The sequence below is a fragment of the Lethenteron reissneri genome, chromosome 24 (genome assembly GCF_015708825.2).
Source record: "Lethenteron reissneri isolate LAM-NWPU_2019-01 chromosome 24, ASM1570882v1, whole genome shotgun sequence".
NCBI classification, from domain to species: domain Eukaryota; kingdom Metazoa; phylum Chordata; class Hyperoartia; order Petromyzontiformes; family Petromyzontidae; genus Lethenteron; species Lethenteron reissneri.
This window is the reverse complement of record NC_083802.1, coordinates 8,521,599-8,543,310: the sequence shown is the minus strand read 5'-3', so window position 1 is coordinate 8,543,310 and position 21,712 is coordinate 8,521,599. Positions and strand designations below refer to the sequence as shown.

The 21,712-nt window shown below is 54.7% G+C and overlaps 1 protein-coding gene and 1 non-coding gene across 2 annotated transcripts; one reads left to right on the top strand and one right to left on the bottom strand.

Annotated features, from left to right (window-relative positions):
• Positions 1-1,426: 1,426 nt before the first annotated feature.
• LOC133346503 (podocan-like) lies at positions 1,427-19,396 on the bottom strand. The gene is made up of 13 exons (XM_061558128.1): positions 19,351-19,396; positions 11,018-11,517; positions 9,885-9,978; positions 8,638-8,702; positions 7,591-7,700; positions 7,042-7,198; positions 6,626-6,741; positions 5,478-5,772; positions 4,864-5,076; positions 3,843-3,992; positions 2,969-3,117; positions 2,279-2,475; positions 1,427-1,586 (listed from the first exon to the last, which is right to left on the bottom strand). The coding sequence occupies exons 2-13, from the start codon at positions 11,300-11,302 to the stop codon at positions 1,555-1,557; spliced, it is 1,863 nt and encodes a 620-aa protein (XP_061414112.1). The 5' UTR covers positions 11,303-11,517; positions 19,351-19,396; the 3' UTR covers positions 1,427-1,554.
• LOC133346829 (U6 spliceosomal RNA) lies at positions 18,862-18,968 on the top strand. Its single transcript, XR_009755619.1, has one exon. It is a non-coding gene; the product is annotated as a U6 spliceosomal RNA (small nuclear RNA).
• Positions 19,397-21,712: the final 2,316 nt, after the last annotated feature.

Below are 21,712 nucleotides of genomic sequence, written 5' to 3'. Positions count from 1 at the left end.
GGCTGTGGAGACAATGAGAGGCTGATAGCCTCGTCTCTTCTTCATACATATGGCTGATGTAGATGCAGAGCAACAACTACAAATTCAGATGGTCAAGCCAGATAACCGCGTGGGGAGTAGTGGAGTGTATCCCTGTGATGTCTCCTTCATATTTGGGGAGCGGTCATTGTGTCATGTATGGTATATTCTGGATGACCACAGTCGCACCCTGCTGGAGAGTTCTTCATTTTCCATTTGTGCATCAGGTATCGGCATCTGCCATGGTTTGTGCAGTGGATGCGGTTTAAGGTGGACCATGAGCTTCGTAGAAGATCAAGAACCAGGGATCTTCTACGGTGGGTCTCACAAGGTGTTTGCGAATGATTTTCAACTCCATTCAGCTCGAAGCTTCATTGGGGTTGAACTTGCATTGGAGTAGAAGATGGCAGTCTTCACGCAGCCCACTGTTAAGTGAGAAAGTCGCGACGGATGCCATCAACGCGGCGACCGAACGTCCATCATCAATCTCCTGGTCTCCAGAGCAACGACACGTGGCTGGTCTCTGTAGATAGCTGGTGTTTGCTATTAAGTAGGGAAAGCATCCTAACAGTGCTTCTTCCAAGCTGAGTGTGCAATGAGACTACGTGTTAGTGGGGAAATCTCATTGGCAGGACCGGTCACAAGTCAGACCCAGGTGTTACAGGTGACCTGCGCTCCCCATTGTGGCCAACTTCCTTATATTTAAACCAGTGCTCTGCTCATAAGCATTATGTTGCTGAAGCGTGGCTGCTTCATTCAAAAGCCTCCACAGAGGCACATTCTGACCACTGGCATCAGTGTCGTTAAGTCAACTTAGTGCCAGGTCTTCCTTGTAACCACCTGTGGCCCCATCTCTTCAAGTGCAAATGTTAATTTATAGCCGTAATTTTACCAAACAGCAGCTGCTTGGCCATGCGGCGTTTGTGCTTGCAGGCTACATGATCCAGCATGGTCCTGAATGTTTTGGGGCGTCCACGTTTTACAAACTTTGAGCATAACAGGGCATGCTTGTGTTGCTGGGGCTTAAAGTCAGAGATAGCATTTGCATCGTTGGGCAGATGATGAAAGCAAGCTGCTCAAAAGATTTGCAATGAGACTTCTGCCACCACGAAGCATGAGCTAACCATAAGCACACTGCTCTGGTGGAGGAATGATAGCACAAATGTAGGTGATTTTTTTGCGTTGGTGGTGCTGGGTGGCAAGGCTCCCACCTCTGGCAAGCAGTACGAGATACTGCGGTGCGTGATATCTCTCAAGAAATGGAATGCTCAATTCGCAGCCCAACTCCTGGGTTACCAGCGGATGCGAAAAACGCGTGTGCCGTCTCGTGCCGTCTCAACTCAGAAAACCGGTAGGCTGACGCACACACATACGTGTACTCGTGGCAAAATTGAGGCAAGTGCTGTAATATGTATATATAATTTTTTAATATATTTTAATTTATAACTCTGGGGGGGGTTCGAGACGAAGAAAGCTTTGTAGAGGTTATATCTTTTAGGAGAAGTGAAACGGGGCGTTTCCGGGAAAACTTGGGCATCAAGTCTTCTGTGGCCGGGACACGCTTGTTCCTGGATTGCAGTCGCGCACAGAGACGCACAGACACAGCCGCACAAGAACACATCGTAAAAACTGGTCAGCCGCCATTTATCCACCGCTGCAAATTCGCCAAACAATCGCCATCTCGCTGTTTTGTGATGCAACAAAGACGAAGACTCCCCTCTCTATACAGCAGCCTTCACAGACTGTTGGGGCAAGTGTTGTTAGCGAGCACCTATGAAGGCCGGCAGGGCGCACGAGGGGATCGTTAGCCAGCGCCGCGCCCGGCTGCCTCAGTCTCACCAGTGTTGATGTTTACACACCGCACCAGGTACTTTTTTAAGGCTGGGTCGACCTAGGGGAGGCCCAGGACCGGTTCAAATATTCGCCACTGTTAGCGGTTGTGAGTGGGAATCCAACTCGGGTGGCTGGGTTCGTAGTGCAGTTGGACTACAGGCCCAACGACCGGAGTTCGATTCCCAGCCACAGTCAACATCAGTGGCGAGTGACATCCAAACCGCTCCTGAGCCTTCTCCAGGTAGACGCAGCATCAAATGCATAAACTTGCGTCGTGTATAATCTTCAGCGCTGGGGAGACAAAGGCAGCCGGGCGTGGTTCTGGCCACACCACAACCTCATGCACCATGTCGTCCTTCATAGATTCCCTCTGAACAGCACTCGCCCCAGCAGTCTGTGCAGGTTTTCTGCGGCGCAAGATTCTTACCTCTCTCTACCGCCGGTCGTCTCTGAGGGAGTTCCTTTCCCGGTTTCCCCATCCCCTCCTCTTCGTCGTCGTCGCCACCTTCGTCATCGTCGGCACCGGGCTCCGGAGTTCCGTCAAAGTTCCCGGTCAGGTCGAGCACCTGTAGCTCCTCGAGTCCCATGAACATGTCCTTGACGTGTGGAGGCAAGCGGTTGTAGCTGCGTACGGACGACAGGCGTTGGGACGCAAGCGTGAGTTTCTTTGCTTAGGCTGTGTGTGCACAGCACTTGCCCCAACAGTCTGTTAAGGCTATATGGGGGATCTTTGTCTTTGCGTGGGTGGCACCACGTTGGTGCAGTGGTTAGTGCACTGCGCTACGGACCTGGTGACCCGAGTTCGATACCCACTCACGGTCAACAACAGTGGTGAATATTTGAAGCGGTCCTGGACCCTCCCCTAAATTGACTCGGCCTCAAATGAGTACCTGGTGCGGTGTATAAATATTAACAGTGAGAAATCACAGGTGGTCGGGCGTGCTGCTGGCCACGCACCCCTTCGCGTACCACACCGACCTGCTCGTGTGCCATGCCGGCCTTCATAGGTGCTCGTTGACAGCACTTGCCCCAAAAGTTTGTTAAGGCTACACGGGGGATGTTTGTCTTTGCACGTGTACCATGTGTACGTGTAGCATGTGTGTGTGTACAAGGGTACCGTAGGAAGATGCCCTTGATCTTGGGGGTGGTGCTGAAGGCGCCCTCTGGGATGCTGTTGATGCGGTTGTTCTGCAGGTAGAGGTACTCGAGCGACGCCGGCAGAGACGAGGGCACCACGGTCAAGGCGTTGCTGGACAGGTCCAGCGTCTACAAAGACAACGATCCCCCGTGTAGCCTTAACAGACTGTTGGGGCAAGTGCTGTTAGCGAGCACCTATGAAGGCCGCCACGGCACACGGGCAGGTGGGTGGCCAATACCACGCACGGCCGCCTTTTCTCCCTTGTGGCGATGTTTACATACCACACCAGGTCGTCGTTCGAGGCTGAGTCGACCGAGGGGAGGCCCATGACGCATTCAGATAACCGACGCTAGTGTTGGCCATGAGCGCGAATCGAACTCGAGTCACGGGATTCGTCGAGCAGCACGCTAACGACTGCGCCACTGCTCTACACACCACAACGCACACACAGATGTAAGCACCTGCTAGACTGCTGTCGACTGGAGGCGGCACGATTAGTCACGAGGCAATTCTAATCGACTCAAGATTGTAGTCAACGACCGCCAACATCCTGTTTCTGAAGGCTGGAAACTCCGTACAAAGCTACGCCAGGGGTGAAGCTGCCGATGGTTATAATGTCATCACAAAAACCCACCCATCACCTCCCGTCCAGCGGCACGTATGCGGGGTATAAATATTGTCACTAAGGAGACACAGGCGGCCGGGCGTGTTCTTAGCCATAGTGCATAGGTGCTCGCTAACAGCATTTACCCCAACAGTGTTAAGGCTATAAGGAGGATCTTGGTCTTTGTACTTACCCCGACAATCTGTTAAAGGCTATACAGGGGATCTTTGTCTTTGTGTGCGTGCGTACCGTGAGGCTGGGGAGCTGTGCCCAAATGTTTGGCGCGATGGTTTTGCTCGCCAGGGCGTTGTCACTGAGCATCAGCTCCCGCAGTGCGGGTAGCCCCGACAGCGCCCCGTTCCCCAGCGCCGCCACGCGGTTCTGCTGGATCCGCAGAACCTGTGGGGGGGAGGGGTGGGGGGAAGGTGGGCAGGGGTGGGGGGTACACAGGGTGGTGGAGACGGGTCGTGGTGGTGGTGAGAAGAGCTGGGTGGTGTGGCTGAGCTGTCTAGCCTGCGCAACTGGAGGTGTACGGATGGGTGGTGTAGCTGCGGACGTCTGTTGGCGCCTCGGTGGAGCAAGCCCGGCACAGCTCCACTGAGGAGCCAAGTTCATTTTCCACCGCGGAAGCAGAGCCGTGCCGCTGGCGTCGACAAACGCGACGAACGCATCGAGCGGCGTGCAGATGATGCCGTGACGCCGTGCAGCTCACTTGGGTCACGCGCGACGGACGCGTCCGTTGTTATCCCTGACCTGGACTCCGCTTGGCCCCCCCCCCCCCCCACCCCGATGCAGATTCAGATGTCTTACGGAGCCAGCGGTGTATTCACACTTTGGTTCTGGTTCGGCTCAAAAAGCCAGTGAAAAACCACCTGGACCGCGAGAGGGCCTTGTGCCGTGTCGGCTCAGGTGCGCCAGCGGGTGCCTCGGTGGCGAGATGTGAACTACCCCGCCTGGGATATAGGAGGTCGTGGGTGGTGTTTATTTAGGAGTTTGCATGTTCTCCCCGTGGTCACGTAATTTTTCTCTGGGTCCTCCAGTTTTTCCCTCCACAGTTTAAAGTATTTGGCTGCAATCCACATCCATGAGTGTGATAAGCCCCTTCTTTGTGGCCAGGTAGCTTCTGAAAAAGAGCTATGCAGCTCAGTGGACCTCACCTGGTAATATAAACCATAGTGTAGGTTGTCGTTTTAGGAAGAGGAGTGGGCGTCCGTCCGTCTGTCTCTCTGTGGTCATGTGACACTCTCAAGTGCCCCCCCCCCCCACTCACCTCCAGGCTGGCGGGCAGCCCGACGGGCACGTGCGTCAGCTGATTGCCCGTGAGGTCGAGCGAGGTGAGCTTGGAGAGGCGCGTGAAGGCGCGCGGGTGCAGCCGCTTGCTGCTCAGGCGGTTGAAGCTGAGGTTCAGCTCGGCCAACTCGGGGGTGGCAGCGAAGTCCTGCGCGCGGATCTCGTGGATGGTGTTGTGGAGCAGCATCAGCACCTGGGGTCGAACCGAGGGTTAAGAAGCTGAACGGCGTGGTTGTGTGTGACTGTGTGTTGTGGGAGCGGTGGTGCAGCGGTTAGCTCGCTGTGCTACGAACCCAATGACCCGAGTTCAATTCTCGCTCACGGCAAACACCAATGACGATTATCTGAACCGGTCCTGGGACTCTCCTACGTCGACTCAAATGAGTACCTGGTGCGGTGTGTAAACATCACCACTTGGGAGACAAAGGCGGCTGGGCGTGGTGTTGGTCACCCACCCCTCGTGTGCCATGTCGGCCTTAATAGGTGCTCACTATCAGGACAAGCCCCAACAGTCTGTTAAGGCTATACGGGGGATCTTTGTCTTTGTTTGCCCCCCTTTGACGTATGTGCGCGTGCGTGCGTGCGTGCGCCTGCCTTGATGTGCGCCGGGAGGCTGCGGGGCACGCGGTTCAGCTCGTTGCTGTAGAGGTGCAGCGTGTGCAGCCGGCGCAGGTTGCGGAAGGCGGCGGCGCCCACGGCGTGAGCGCGCACGCGGTTCGAGTGCACCAGCAGGTACTCGAGGGCGCGCAGGCGGCCCAGGCCCTGCGAGTCGAGCGCCGCGATGGCGTTGCGCTCCAGGTGGAGGATGACGAGCCGGGCCGGCAGCCCGCGCGGCACCAGCGTCAGGTTGTTACTCGACAGGTCCAGGTACTCGAGGCGCCGAGAGTGACTGGCGGTGGGGGGGGGAGGGCGACGTGGAGAGATGAGTGACGGCTGGGCAGTGAGCATGGGGATGAGTGGCACAGTGGGGGAACACGGGTGGTGGATCTGCCAGTCGTCTGGTTCAGTCAACAAGTGGCACTTCCTGCCAGCACCGAGCCTTCGACACTGCGCGTGGCTTCAAAGTGCACCTAGCATGGCACAAGCGCGGTGGTGATGTCATCGCCACTTAGTAGTGAGCGGCGGTTATTGTTGTTGGGGGTGTGAGTGGGTGGGTGACCGTGAGAGCGAGCACGTGAGTGAGTGCGTTGAGTGAGAGACAGTGGGAGCGTGTGTGGGAATTATTGCGTTTTTTTTCACGAGAGTGAGTGAGCGTGTACGCATGAAAGTGTGTGGGTGAAAGTGTGAGTGTATACGTGAATGGGTGAGCGTGTGAGTGTGTGGGTGAGTGTGTCTGTGAGTGTACGTGAATGGGTGAGTGTACTGAATGGGTGAGTATGTTGGTGAGCGTGTGAGTGTGTACCTGAAATGTGTGAATGAGTGAATGTGTTGGAGAGTGAGTGTGTGCGTGTATGTGAATGGGTGAGTGTGATGGTGAGCGTGTTGGCGAGTGAGTGCTTTGTGTGTACGTGAATGGGTGAGTGTGTGGGTGAGTGTGTGTGTCTATGAGTGTACGTGAATGAGTGAGTGTGTGGGTGAGTGTGTCTGTGCGTGTACGTGAATGTGTAAATGAGTGAATGCGTGGGTGTGTGTGTCTGTGCGTGTACGTGAATGAGTGTGTGGGTGAGTGTGTGTGTCTGTGCGTGTACGTGAATGTGTGAATGAGTGAGTGTGTGGGTGAGTGTGTGTGTCTGTGCGTGTACGTGAATGTCTTTGCGTCGATGCTGCGGTCATTCAGCTGGTTGTGCTGCAGGTAGAGCTCTCTCAGGTCTCTCAGCTGATCGAACGCTCCCCCCGAGAGCGAATGCAGCTTGTTATTCTGTGACACACGGACACACGGAAGGACGCACAATGTTCCCATTCGCACGTGGACAGTGAGACGGGGAAGACATCTCAGGATCGGACAGGGTGCGGGGAGTTTCAGCCACAGACACTGCCAATTGGGGATCTTTGTTTTTCGTGAGCGTGTCTGTGCGTGTGAGCTTGCGCGTGTGAGCTTGCGTGTGTGTTTGTGTGTGTGAGCTTGTGTGTGTGAGCTTGTGTGTGCGCGTGTGCCTGTGTGTGTGCGCGTGTGCGTGCGTGTGTGTCTTGTGCGTGTGCCTTGTGCGTGTGTGCGTACCCGCAGGTGCAGTCTCTGCAGGGCCGACGGGAGGCCGAGGGGGGCCCGCGTGAGGCTGTTGCTCGACAGGATGAGAGTCTCCACGGCGTCAGAGCCGAGGAACGCGTCCCGCGGGATCCCCGCGTTCGTCAGGCGGTTATTGTGCAGGTACACGGAGCTGCGGGCACACACGGAGACCCCCCCACACGCACACCCCGCATAGCCTCCAATAGACCGACGGGGCAAGCAGCGACGAAGGCCGGCACGGCACACGAGAGGGTGGTGTGGCCAGAGCCACGCGCGGTCATCCGCTCAAGGCCGCCAACACCAGTGGCGTTTATCTGAGCCGGTCCTGGGCCTCAGCTAGGTCGACTCAGCCTCAAATGAGTACCTGGTGCGGTGTGTCATCATCGACACTGTCGAGATAAAGGCGTGCCCGGGCGAGGTGCTGGCCACCCAACCCCTCGAGTGCCGTGCCGGCCTTCATAGGTGCTCGCTAACAGCACTTGCACCAGCAGTCTGTTGAGGCTATTCGGGAGATCGTTGTCTTTGTGTGCGAGCGTGAGTTACCGCAGGTTGGGTTTGCCACCGAAGGTCCCGGGCGAGATCGCGGTGAGGAAATTTGCGGCCAAATCCGCACTGACGAGGGAGGCCGGGAGGGATCCGGGGGTCTTGGTGAGCTGGGGATGAGGAGGTGAGCGACGAGGTGAGCGACGAGGTGAGAAACATCACAGCAGCAGCTCACACATTAGCACACACGTGGTGGTCATCGTGACCATTTCCAATGACGTCATCGCAGTTTTACCAGCCAGCACCTATACAGACACAAGGCAAAGATCCCCCGTGTAGCCTTAACAGCCTGTTGGGGCAAGTGCTGTTAGTGAGCACCTATGAAGGCCGGCACGGCACACGAGAGGGTGGGTGGCCAGCACCACCGCCCAGCCGCCTTTGTCTCCCCATACAGACAGACACATTCACTCATAGATCCACACTAACACAACAGGATCCCCAATCAACCACATAGACTGTTGGGGCAAGTGCTGTTAGTGAGCAGCGCCTGTTAAGGCAGGTACAGAGCACCAGCGATGCGGCCATGATTACACCCGACCGCCTTTGTCTCCCTTGTGCTCATGACCAGACACTGCTCCGGGTACTCCTGTGTTGCCGGCTCAGCTTAGGGGAAGGTATAGACATCACTTTTGATACTACCTTCATCCGTGGATGACAATCTAACCGAGGTCGCGGGGGTTGGAGTTGCGTCATTGCACCACCCCTGTCCAAACACTGACACGGCCTGTACAAGGCATGTGCAAGGCCTGTACAAGGCATGTGCAAGGCCTGTGCAAGGCCTGTACAAGGCCTGTCCAAACACTGACACGGCCTGTGCAAGGCCTGTGCACGACCTGTACACCAATCAGACCACGGTGCACCACCCTGTGGGAAATCAGCAGTTGTTCCACGGAGAGGCTGGCTCCCGCCCTAGGATAGTGGAATTCCCGCTGCTGGCTTGGACAGTGGTGCTCCATGCTTGCATACCCAGGGACATTCCTTGGCGGTTTGTGACTTCCAAGTAAACCTGACCCCCCACAAGGTCCACTCAGCGTTAACTGTGCTCACCTTGTTGTTGGCCAGGTAGATGTACTGTAGCTCCTTCAAGACCATGAAGCCGTCGGCCGGGAGGCCTGGGCACGACAGTGAAGAGGACTCAGGCCATCATCATCGTCATCAACATCATTGTCATCAACGTCGTCATCATCATTGTCATCATCAGCATCGTCATATTCGGTGTCATCATCATTATCCCACTGGGATAAATAAAATCGACACTGCTTTTTGAGGAGTCAAAAGTGGTTGTCCAATGGAGAGACTGGCCACCGTCATGGGAATGTGGAATTTCAACCAGGGGCACAGGACAGCCAACACAGATGAGCGCCAATCCTTCCCTTCTGTTGTCCTTCCGCCACACACCTCCGATTAGCACGGTTGGCTACGTACGGCACGAAAGAAGTTCAACAGACGCGTGCATGCAATACTCAGCTCAATGGAGCAGGGAGACGCGGTGACTCGACTAGCGGAGTTAGAGTCGGGTCCTCGTCGAGGTAGAGGGGGTGGGGGGGTGCTTGTAAAGTATTGTTTAGGTGGAAAGCTCTTGTTGTCGTGAGGGAGGTAATGGTGGTGGCGTTTAGAGGCACCCGCAGCATTAAGGGAGGCGAGGTGTGGCCCAGAGGTTAAGTCCCACGCACTTTGGCCCACAAGTTTAGGGCCCACGACCCTGTGGCCCACAGATTGGGGCCCACGGCGCAAGACCAACACACAGACCCTCACCAAGGAAAGCCACACCCTTTTTCAGGAGGGTTCTGCATTTGATTTTTAATACCCAGATGATATGAGCCAATGAATGAGTGTTAATACATTGTAGCTACAGAGCGAAATCGAAGTGAGTTGTCACGAAGCCCCGCCCACTTCCCTCCGTCCAGCCCTCTCCTCGCGTCCACGCAGCGCTCCCCTGCCCCTACCCCACAGCCCCCCCCCCTCTCTCTCCCCCCCTTGCCCCTCCCCCTTTCTTACCTATATAACCTCTTACCAAGGAATCTCTCTCCCACTTCAGCAAAAAAAAAAAAATTGCTGTGGTTTTCCCACCTGATGATGATTGCTTGTGTTGCAATCGAAACGTCGTGATTTATTTTATTTTATACCTACGTGACTTTACCGAAAGAACCAAAGAGTATGAGTTGTCACGGTTCGAATATTTCAATCTGTGACCAAAATTTGAAGAAAAACGGAACCGAAGTGTCGTCTGATCGGCGTCAAAAAAGGGAGGCATGTTTCGTGTAACGGAGGTGAAACCGGTGGGGACACGGCACCTGCAGACGTGATGAGGTTGTTTTGAAGGTTTAAGGTGCGGAGCAGTGGAACTCTCTTTAAAGCCGCAATCGGAACCACCTCGATTTGATTGTTCTGTTCGCAGAATCGCGCACACACAAACACACAGCGATGCATCAGAAGGCCTAGAGCATAATCTCATTGGAGACTCCGATCCTGAGACCCGGTATCCTGGAGCCGAGTCTCAATGGAGACTCCGATGCTGACACCTGGTCTCTGGGAGTCTCAATGGAGTCTGAAACCACTACCATTGTTACACTCCTCCCTGAGAGCTGCAAGTAGAAATGTTTTCATCTCACGACACAACACAACGCCATGCCACACTGTCACATCTGAGCCAGGCGAAGCATGGGCCTCGCATGGGTGACTTCCCACTGGTTATTTGGCGTCCCAAGCGAGAACCAAACAGTGATCCTGTGTCTTCTCTCAACATGACATTGTGAACCAAGCTCAAGTCCCAGCAGACCCACGGGACGGGGCTAACGATGCGTCCCACGCGCTGTGACGTCGGTCAGTCATCTACACATGTCTCGACCCATTCATTGCGCGTAACGTCAGCGGCCCAACTTGACTTCTGCAGTGGGATAAAAACAACAACAGCAACCCGGCACTTTCTGAGCCGGTTTGGTGTGGGCAGTATAAAAGAGGCATTAGTGTGTGGGGGGGGGGGGGGGAGGGGGGTTTTGTATTGGTACAGAAGGATACTGCATCTAAGCTGGACCCAAAGAGTGACCAACGTAGAAGTAAGAAAAATGTTGCAGAAAAAGAAGAAGAAGACCTGATGCAAGCAGTGATGAGAAGGAAACTGGCACTATTCTGGACACATATGAAGGATGGACAACGACAGGAAAATCTAAGTGTGTTGTTCGGAGAAAATGGAAGGAACCGGAAAGTGAGGAAGACCTAACGGAGAATGGTCAGACGACGACATCAGAGATTGGTGCCAGAAAGATGTGGCCCTACTTGAGCATATTGGCACAAGGCAGAGGAAAGTGGAAACAAATGACGAAATGTGCAGTGGAAAGCTACGGGGCTATCTGCCCGTGGATCGTGACGATGACGACGTGTGGGGAGTGGATAGGCGGTGCAGGAGAAGACGAGCGGAAGCGGCCACCTGCAAGGACAGCAGCTGGGTGTCTGCAGGCAGCGAGGCGGGGAAGGAGTCGAGCCCGGCGCCCGCACACTCCACGGCGCCGTCGGGCGAGCAAGTGCAGCTGGACGGACACGAGCCCTGGCGCTGGGCCGGACTGGGGAGTACGCCCTCCCCCACCTCCTCCACCTCCTCGCCCTCTTCATCCTCGTAGCCGCCGCCGTCGTCGATGCGGTCCCGCGCGGCGTCCCGAGCGGCTGGCAGAGCCAGCAGGGCGAGAAGCAGCAGAGCCGACAGCGGAGACGCCATCGCGAGAGCTGCGCGTGGGAGCCGAGCCGACAGCGACGGTCGCTGAGCGGGCCACGAGGCCTACGAGTCTGACGTTCGCCGGCGCTCCGAGGGCTCGAGCAGCAGCTACTGCTGCTGCTGCGCGGACGAGCGGCGCGTTGAGTCGCGTGTCACGCGGCGGGGAGGTGCGGGCGGGCTCCTCTACCAGCAGACCAAGCGGGGTGTTACGGCCAATGCTGTAGGTGCCACAACACCGTCCTCTGTCATTGTCGCGGCGGATCTAGCTTCCTCTCCGCCGTCTCAAACACAGAAATGTTAACAGCAAGTCCTCGCTTAACGCATGCTCACACTTTAACACGTTTTCCCAATCATGCAGTTCTTCCATTAGGGAACGCTTCGCACAATGAGCATCATTACAATGCGGATTGCGCACCGTTATAACGCGGAACGCGCACCGTTATAACGCGATGACTGAGCGGTCGACGACAAAGTACTTCCTTGAGCTGTGCTGTGCAGTCCGTGAAGTTATACAATATGCGGTGGCGCACCCTCAGTTCTTTGTCCCGCCATCTTACTGTATATGCGTACATCGCATCTCGCCAAACTTTACCGTTACATCGTTCGTGGGGAAATTTTTTCGGTTAACCCGTCACTTTTCAGGAACGCATCTCCCATGTTAAACGAGGACTTATCGTGTTCCCCATTTATTATCCGATCTTGGATTTTATATAGTACTGTTGTCAAAGCGCTTTACAAGAATTATTAATTGTACATTAGTATTGGCTGATGGGGAAAAGGGATGGGGTTTGAGTGTTGAGGAGGGGGAGGAATGGAAAGAAAGGGTGATGTTTGGGAAAGGGAGCGGCGAGGTTAGGAAGGAGAATGGCGAGAGGATGGTTAAGGTTTTAACGATGCAGACAGGAAGTAGTAGAGAGATTCGCTATTGAAAGAAGATGAGTCCTAAGGGAGGAACGAAACATGGTTGAGTGAATTCGCTGCTTGATGTGGAGTGGGAGTTTATTCCAATGTAAGGCAGCCAGGAGGGAAAAGGAGCGGAAGCGTGACTGAGCACAGGGAGGGGGGGGGGGCATAGTGTGGGACGAAAGGGATTGTGAATGCTGGGGCCTAGATGGAACATTGTAAGCAATAAGAGAAGCGAGATGGGGTGAGGCAGAACCACAGAGCGATTTGTAAACAAGGGTGAGGAATTTGAATAAGCAGGCAATTCGTGGCCACAATTCAACCCGGGATGATGATGTCATCCCGCTTCTCCCAGGACCTCACGCCTTCCATTGCCTGCATCCCACCATGTCCCCATCCCATCTGCTGAGACCCTCATCTACACATTCACCACCTGCTGAGACCCTCATCTACACATTCACCACCTGGACGCTCAACGACTGCAACTCCCTCCTCCAGGGCCTTCCCAAAGCAGGGCCGTATAATTATCCAATAGGCCACAGTAGGTACTGTGCCTAGGGCCTACGAAATAAATGTGACCATGTTTTTTTGTTTGCATGATTTAAAATAATGTAACTAATATATATTATTAAATATAATTGTATAGCAAGGATAGGCACGGTGTTTCAAATTAAATCTGCTTATTAAATCGGCACACAGCACGCTCCCATCGAATTAGGGCACAGACTTAATAATGAACGTATCAGCAGTAACGACACCAGGCGCCTTGAGACATTAGTGGAAGGCGCCTTACAAGTAAATGTCAATGAGTATAATTATCATCATCTGTCCAGCGGCTGGACAGATGATGATAATAGTAACATGGGGCAGTGGTGGTACAAACTGGACAGCGTTATCACTGAAGGGCCTACGAAACAGAAGTGCTTATGGCCTTTACAAGAACCTTAATCCGGCCCTGCCCCAAAGACTTTGTCTACAAACTCCTCATCGTCTATGCAGGCCACTGATTCCCGACTCCACGCCGGTGCCCGTAAACTAGACCAGGCCTCGGATCTCCTCCGCTGGCTCCCAGGCCAGTGCCGAGTCGATGCCAACCACGCCACTCAATGTCATAGGGGGCGGGCTGGGGGGAACTTTCGCCGATAAGTAATCTTCCTACTCTTTGGTTCTTTCGGTAAAGTCACGTAGGTATATATTAAAATAAATCACGACGTTTCGGGCGCAACACAAGCGTCCGTCATCAGGTGTGAAAGCGTGGCCTGCTGATATTTTCTACCTACGTGACTTTACCGAAAGAACCAAAGTGTATGCATTCCTGCAGTCACGAAAGCTTCAAATCAAGACATCTTCAGTGTGAGGGCCGCCACAAATTTGAAACCATCGGGGTTTGACAGCACGATGGGGGCGGGGGGGGGGGGTGTTTTCACATTTGTGTATTGTCAGGGACCGCCAGTAGCCCAGGGGCCTTGCAATGAAGACCCTGCATGGACTCGCTCCCACCTCCCTCTTCATTCTCGTTTCACTCGACTCCCCTACACCGCGTTCTGCTACTCCTGCAACGACCAAGGACTTCTGACACACAAACCCCCCCCCCACCCCTCAACTAACGTCTTGCTCAGTTGGGCGGCCGCTTCTTCTCTATCGCCGTCCCCGCGGTTTGGAAACGCGCCCCACCACCCCCCAGTCCCCCGTGCTGCTGACACCCTGTTCACGTCCAGGTCCCAGACCGCTCTCGCGTCGCGTGCCTGCAACTATAAGGCGATTCATCTTATACCACGCTAAAAAAATATATGAAACATTAGAAAAAATATATTCTTGTGAGTGGTATATTAAATCGGCACACAGCGCGCTCCCATCGAATTAGGGCACAGACTTAATGATGAACGTATCAGCAGTAACGACATCAGGTACCTTGAGACATTAGTGGAAGGCAGCCTCTCGTAGTTGCAGGGGTCATGCCAACCAATGACATCATACACGAACTAAAGAACACCCCAAGGTTACTTGATCGATGAATCGATTCACAACCCCCTTCTTCAACCCACGGTGTCTGCACCAACTCCCTTAAAGCGGCCCCCAGTGCAGCAGCTCTCAACACCTCCCTCCCCCCCAACCAAGACCACTGGTGACCCCCACCCCACCGCGACCTCGCACCAAAAAATCTTACCCCCTCCCCCCTCCCTCCCTGCTCGCACGCGTACTTTTTACACCCCTCCCACCTGCGTGCGTACTAAATGGACGTCCCCTAAGGCCACCAGCGCACAGAGAGCGAGCGGAGATTCGGCGCGAGGCTTTTTGTTTGAAGGTTGCGTCCCTGCGAGTTCTCGTGGCCGCAACCCGCCCACGTTCGCGTTTGTATTTTCCTCCCGCACGGTATCCACTCCGCAGCCTGTGCCCCCTGGCTGGGTGGGGCTGTTGGGGGGGGGGGTCGAGCCCATGGGTTGAGAACGGCTTGCCCCCCCCGCCCCCCTAAATCAGCTTAACTGGCCCATCTTGGCTCCACCCCCCTTAACCAGTATATAAGGTCGTGCCTCTTGGGACTTCTCTTCACTTGATACAGATATTTTGCTGTGACGGTTTCACCTGAAGACGGAAGCTTGTGTTGCCTCCGAAACGTCGTGATTTTTATTTTTCGATTTAAAGCTTTCGTGACTGCAGGGATTCATCTTCTTGGTTCTTTCGGTAAAGTCACGTAGAAGGGAAGTAATAAAATAATGAAAATAAAACATAATAAAACAATTCTCACGACGTTTCGGCCACAACGCAAGCAGCCGTCCTTTTATTCTTTTATTTTTATTAATTTTTATTTCATTTTTTTTACCTACGTGACTTTACCGAAAAAAACTAAGAGTAAGTATTAACTGGAATTGTTCCACTTTGGGAATCTGCAGCTGCGGTGCGGAGTCTCCCTGCACGGCAAACCCCTCGCTCCTGGAGCCCCCTGCGCCACGCGGCCCCGGGGATGTTGTTCCGAGACCGAAATCGCAGCCCCCCCCCCCCGTTAGTTATCTTGAAACGTAGATGCCCCCCCCCCCCGTTAGTTATCTTGAAACGTAGATGCCCCCCCCGTTAGTTATCTTGAAACGTAGATGCCCCCCCCCCGTTAGTTATCTTGAAACGTAGATGCCCCCCCCGTTAGTTATCTTGAAACGTAGATGCCCCCCCCGTTAGTTATCTTGAAACGTAGATGCCCCCCCCGTTAGTTATCTTGAAACGTAGATGCCCCCCCCGTTAGTTATCTTGAAACGTAGATGCCCCCCCCCCGTTAGTTATCTTGAAACGTAGATGCCCCCCCCCGTTAGTTATCTTGAAACGTAGATGCCCCCCCCCGTTAGTTATCTTGAAACGTAGATGCCCCCCCCCCGTTAGTTATCTTGAAACGTAGATGCCCCCCCCCGTTAGTTATCTTGAAACGTAGATGCCCCCTCCCCGTTAGTTATCTTGAAACGTAGATGCCCCCCCCCCGTTAGTTATCTTGAAACGTAGATGCCTCCCTCCCCGTTAGTTATCTTGAAACGTAGATGCCCCCCCCCCGTTAGTTATCTTGAAACGTAGATCCCCCCCCCGTTAGTTATCTTGAAACGTAGATGCCCCCCCCGTTAGTTATCTTGAAACGTAGATGCCCCCCCCCGTTAGTTATCTTGAAACGTAGATGCCTCCCTCCCCGTTAGTTATCTTGAAACGTAGATGCCCCCCCCCCCGTTAGTTATCTTGAAACGTAGATGCCCCCCCCCCCGTTAGTTATCTTGAAACGTAGATGCCCCCCCCCCGTTAGTTATCTTGAAACGTAGATGCCCCCCCCCCCCCCGTTAGTTATCTTGAAACGTAGATGCCCCCCCCCCCGTTAGTTATCTTGAAACGTAGATGCCCCCCCCCGTTAGTTATCTTGAAACGTAGATGCCCCCCCCGTTAGTTATCTTGAAACGTAGATGCCCCCCGCCCTGGTCATTCCGTCGCAGCCTCACCCGCCGGACGGTATCTCACGAACCGTGCCGCTTTGCGTGAAACGAGGGGCAGGGCATTGGAAATGCGGCTTAGACCCTCTTTACCAGTAGGTAGGTGACACGCACTGAGACTGAGTAGCAACACCCCCCCCACCCTCACCCCCTAGACGCAAACAGCATCGTGACTGCTGGAGTCAGCGACGGCGATGGATGAGTTCGCACGTCGGTACCACGGGCGCTCGGAAGCGCAGCAAGAGCATCGCAACACGGGCCGCGCCATTGGCCACTCTCCGAGTTCTCACCTGGGGCAACACAAACAAGCTGAAGCCTTCCCCCCAGCGCGTGGGGCTACACGGCGCGGGCGGTAGGGCGCTTGGCACGGCTCCTCGTGCAAGGAATGAAACGCCCGGGCCGCCCCCGGGGGGTTCAACCGCGCAGTTGCACCGCCTGCACACTCGACGGCCCCGCCACGAGGGTGCTGACTCGACCCGTCAGGGTCTCGGCCGCCGAGCGTCGCCCGGAGTCTGCCCAGGGGATGAGCCGATCGCTCGAGTTCAGCTCCGCCGTCGACTGTGTCGGCGGCGGAGCGGTGGCGCGGCGGTTAGCGCGCTGCTCACGTGAAATGAGTGAAACTGGCGGCCACCTGGGTTCGATTCCCAGCCGCCACTGAACATCAGCTGGCGAGTGCGCTACCAGAGCCGGTCCTTCGCCAATCCGCACGGACCGCACGGCGTGGTGAAGTATGGTCAAACAGCCCCCCATGAGCCACTACGACGGGACGGGGCATGGGGGGGAGGGGGGCTTCACGCAGCAGTGTACTGACAAAGAGCTCAAGACGTGCAGGGTGACAGCCACTGCCAAGCGACAGCGGTTGAAACCCCACGCGACGACTGGCACGAATGTGCGAATGTGGAGAGAGGCGGCGGTGGTGGTGGTGGCGTCTGCTCAATAGCAGCAGGGGGAATGGATGAGAACACGGCAATTAAATTAGGAGTTTTGCGGTGGCAATCTGCTCTGTCCATGAGCTGCGCGCAGTTCAAGTCGAGACAACGTCAGAGGTGGTATTACGTGGATTGGGAGCAGATGGTGCCGATGCGGTGCCATTGTAGCGAGAGTTGATTGAAGGGACAGGAAAGAAAACGCAACCCATGGAGGGAATTTCATCTCGTCCGCGCGTTCCTCTGCATTCGCTCCCCTCCCTCGCGCTGTCCCCGCCTCTCCCTGTGACACCATCATCACCACCACCACCATCATCACCACCATAATCACCACCACCATCACCACCATCATCACCATCACCACCACCATCATCACCACCATCATCACTACCATCATCACCATCACCATCATCACCATCACCACCATCATCATCACCACCATAATCATCACCACCACCATCACCACCATCACCATCACACCACCATCACCCATCATCACCATCATCACCACCATCATCATCACCACCACCACCATCATCACCACCACCATCATCATCATCACCACCACCACCATCATCACCACCACCATCATCACCATCATCACCACCATCATCACCACCACCAACATCATCACCGCCATCATCATCATCACCACCATCACCACCATCACCATCATCACCACCATCATCACCATCATCACCACCATCATCACCATCATCACCATCACCACCACCATCATCATCACCACCACCATCACCACCACCATCATCATCACCACCACCATCATCACCATCACCACCATCACCACCACCATCACCACCATCACCACCATCACCATCACCACCACCATCATCATCACCATCACCACCACCATCATCACCACCATCATCACCATCACCACCATCATCACCACCACCACCATCACCACCACCATCACCACCATCACCACCATCACCACCATCATCACCACCACCATCACCACCATCACCACCACCATCACCACCACCATCATCATACCGCGTGTGTGTGATGCATGGCAGTGTTGCGGTGAGCGCGGTGCGCTCCGAACCCGCCTGCCCCGAGTTCGATTCCCGCTCACGGCCAACACCGGTGACGATTCTCTGAACCGGTTCTGAGTCGACCCCTAGGACGACTCAAACTCAAATGAGTACCTGTTGCGGTGAATAGAACATCGCCACTGGGGAGACAAAGGCGGCCGGGAGTGGTGTTGGCCACCCACACCCTCGCCTACCGTACTGCCCTTCATAAGCGCTGCTCGCTAACAGCACTTGCCCCAACACTATGCTAAGGCTATACGGGGCATCTTTGTCTGCGATGCACAGGCAGCATCGGTTTTAGATCCGACTCGAGAGTCAAAATTGTGACCGAATTCCTGTTGACAGCAGCAGCAACGAAACCACCGCACGTACAATCATCGGGGTCATCAGTGCGGTGTCGCCATCAGTGTTGCCCTCGGGGGGGGGGAGGGGGGAGGTTGTCGATAAATCCTCCCAGGGCACTGGGGGGCACCGTCAAGCATGGCCCCGAGGGGGGCAACGATGGAGCTGCTTCTCGCACTTTCTGTAAACGACGGGGCACTCGTTAGCAAAGTGCAGCAGGCAACGAGTGCCAACGCGCACACGCAGACGGCTGCAGCGAGGATGGCCAACACTGTAGCTGATGATTCCTAACAATGATGCAACCCCGGTATAACATCTCCCTCCCCTCGACACAAATCTCTCTCCTTCACACTCTCTCTCTCCATCACACTCTCTCTGTACTTGCTCCGGCAGTACATATACTAAAATTGGAACGATACAGAGAAGATTAGCATGGCCCCTGCGCAAGGATGACACGCAAATTCGTGAAGCGGTCTCTCCATCACACTCTCCATCACACTCTCCATCACACTCACCGCACTCTCCATCATCACACTCATCACACTCTCTCTCTCTCATCACACTCTCTCCCAGTTACGCTCCACCCCCACCCCAATCTCCCTCCATTTCTCTCCCACTCTCGCTCCGTCTCCCCTGCGTTCTCTCGCCCTCCCGGCTTCACGCTCGCCCTCCCTCAACTCCCCCATCTCTCTGCCACTCTCCCCAACTTCATCCCACACACCCCGTGTCTCACAACTCGCTCGACGCCACCACTCCATCTCCCCCCCTCTCTCTCTCTCTGCCATCCCTGCCACCTCGCCCCCGTGTGTGCCCCTTGCCGTGAGTTCGTCTCGGAGGAGCGACAGGAGCGAGCGGAGTGGCCTTACCCGAGCCGCGTGGAGGCGCCGCGCAGTGCGGGAGACGCAGGAGGCGCCGCGGGGAATGGGAGGAGGAGGAGGCGCGGGTGGCGGGGGGGGGGCCGAGACCCCGACGCGTCACGACTCCCATTCATCAACAAAGATCCCCCGTGCAGCCCGGGACAGACTGCTGGGGCAAGTGCTGTTAGCGAGCACCTATGAAGGACCGGCACGGTACACGAGCGGGTGGGTGGCCAGCACCACGCCCGGCCGCCTTTGTCTCCCCAGTGGCGATGTTTGCACAACGCACCAGGTACTCATTTGAGGCCGAGTCGACCTAAGGGAGGCCCAAGGCCGGTTCAGGTAATCGTCACTGATTTTGGCCGTGAGCTGGAATCGAACTCGAGTCGCCAGGTTCGTAGCGCAGCGCGCTAACCGCTACACTACACATGTACACATACACACATATCCATATACACACACATCCATACACATATACACATAATACACATATACACATACATATACACATACAAAGACATATACACATCTATACACAAAAACACATCCACACATATACACATACACACACATCCATACACAAATACACATCCACACATATACACATATACACACACATCCATACACACATGCACATACACACACATCCATACATATATACACACACACATCCATACACAGATATATATAAACATATACACACGCATATACACATACACACATCCATACACATACAAAGACGTGCACACACAAGCAAACATATACACACATAAACACATGCACACACATCATACACACATTCATACACACAGACAAAAAGACAAGACCCCCCCCCCCCCCGTATACTCCTGAGATACTGTTGGGGCAAGTGAGGTGAGAGAGCCCCTTTGAAGGCCGCGTCTGCGGCTGTCTCGCTCGTGGCGATGTTTTACACATCGCACAAGGTGCTCATTTGAGGCTGAGTCAATCTAGGGGAGGAAGCCTAGTATCGGTTCAGATTATTGTCGCATGCACATACACACATATGCGCACACACGCACACACACATATTGTAAAAGCATACAAAGGCATATTTTGTATGCATACGCACTTGCACACACACAAATACCTGCGTAAACCCCAACCCATATACTCGCACAATTACACACAACGCGCACAGCCAGATGCACGCACGCACACCCGCGCGCATACACGTGGGTGTGTGTGTGTGGGTGCGTGTGTGTGTGATTGTGTGTGTGTGTGGTTGTGGTGTGTGTGGTGTGTGGTTGTGTTGTGTGTGGTTGTGTGTGTGTGTGTGGGTTTGTGTGTGGGTGGTTTGGTGGTGTGTGGTTGGGTGTGGGTGCGCGTGTGGTGTGGTTGTGGTGTGTGTGTGGTTGTGTGTGTGGTTGGTGTGGTGACTTGTGGTTGGTGTGGTTGTGTTGTGTGTGTGGTTGTGTGTGTGGGTGCGTGTGTGTGTGTGTGGTTTGTGTGTGTGTGGTGGAATTGTGTGGTGTGTGGTTGTGTGTGTGTGTGGTTGTGTGTTGTGGTTGTTGTGTGTGGTTGGTGTGTGTGTGTGGTGTGTGTGGTGGTTGTGTGTGGGTGCGCGTGTGTGTGGTTGTGTGTGGGGTGGTGTGTGTGTGTGGTTGGGTTGTGTGTGTGGATTGTGTGTGGGTGCGTGTGTGTAGTGGTTGTGTGTGGGTTGTGTGGTGTGTTTGTGTGTGGTGTGCGTGTGTTTGTGTGTGTGGTTGTGTGTGTGTGGTGTGTGGTGTGTGGTTGTGTGTGTGGTTGTGTGTGGGTGCGTGTGTGTGTGGTTGTGTGTGGTTGTGTGTGTGGTGTGTGTGGGTGCGTGTGTGTGTGTGTGGTTATGTGTGTGTGTGGTTGTGTGTGTGTGTGGTTGTGTGTGGTGTGTGTGGGTGCGTGTGTGTGTGTGTGGTTGTGTGTGGTTGTGTGTGTGTGGTTGTGTGTGTGTGTGGTTGTGTGTGGTTGTGTGTGTGGTGTGTGTGGGTGCGTGTGTGTGTGTGTGGTTGTGTGTGTATGTGGTTGTGTGTGGTTGTGTGTGTGGTGTGTGTGGGTGCGTGTGTGTGTGGTTGTGTGTGGTTGTGTGTGTGTGGTTGTGTGTGTGTGTGGTTGTGTGTGTGGTTGTGTGTCTGTGTGTGTGGTTGTGTGTGGGTGTCTGTGTGTGTGGTTGTGTGTGTGTGGTTGTGTGTGTGTGGTTGTGTGTGTGTGGTTGTGTGTGGGTGCGTGTGTGTGTGGTTGTGTGTGTGTGGTTGTGTGTGTGTTTGTGTGTGTGTGTGGTTGTGTGTGTGTGTGCGTGGTTGTGTGTGGGTGCGTGTGTGTGTTTGTGTGTGTGCCCGTGACTTTAACGTCTTTGTCGCATTCGCGAAGCTTCAAC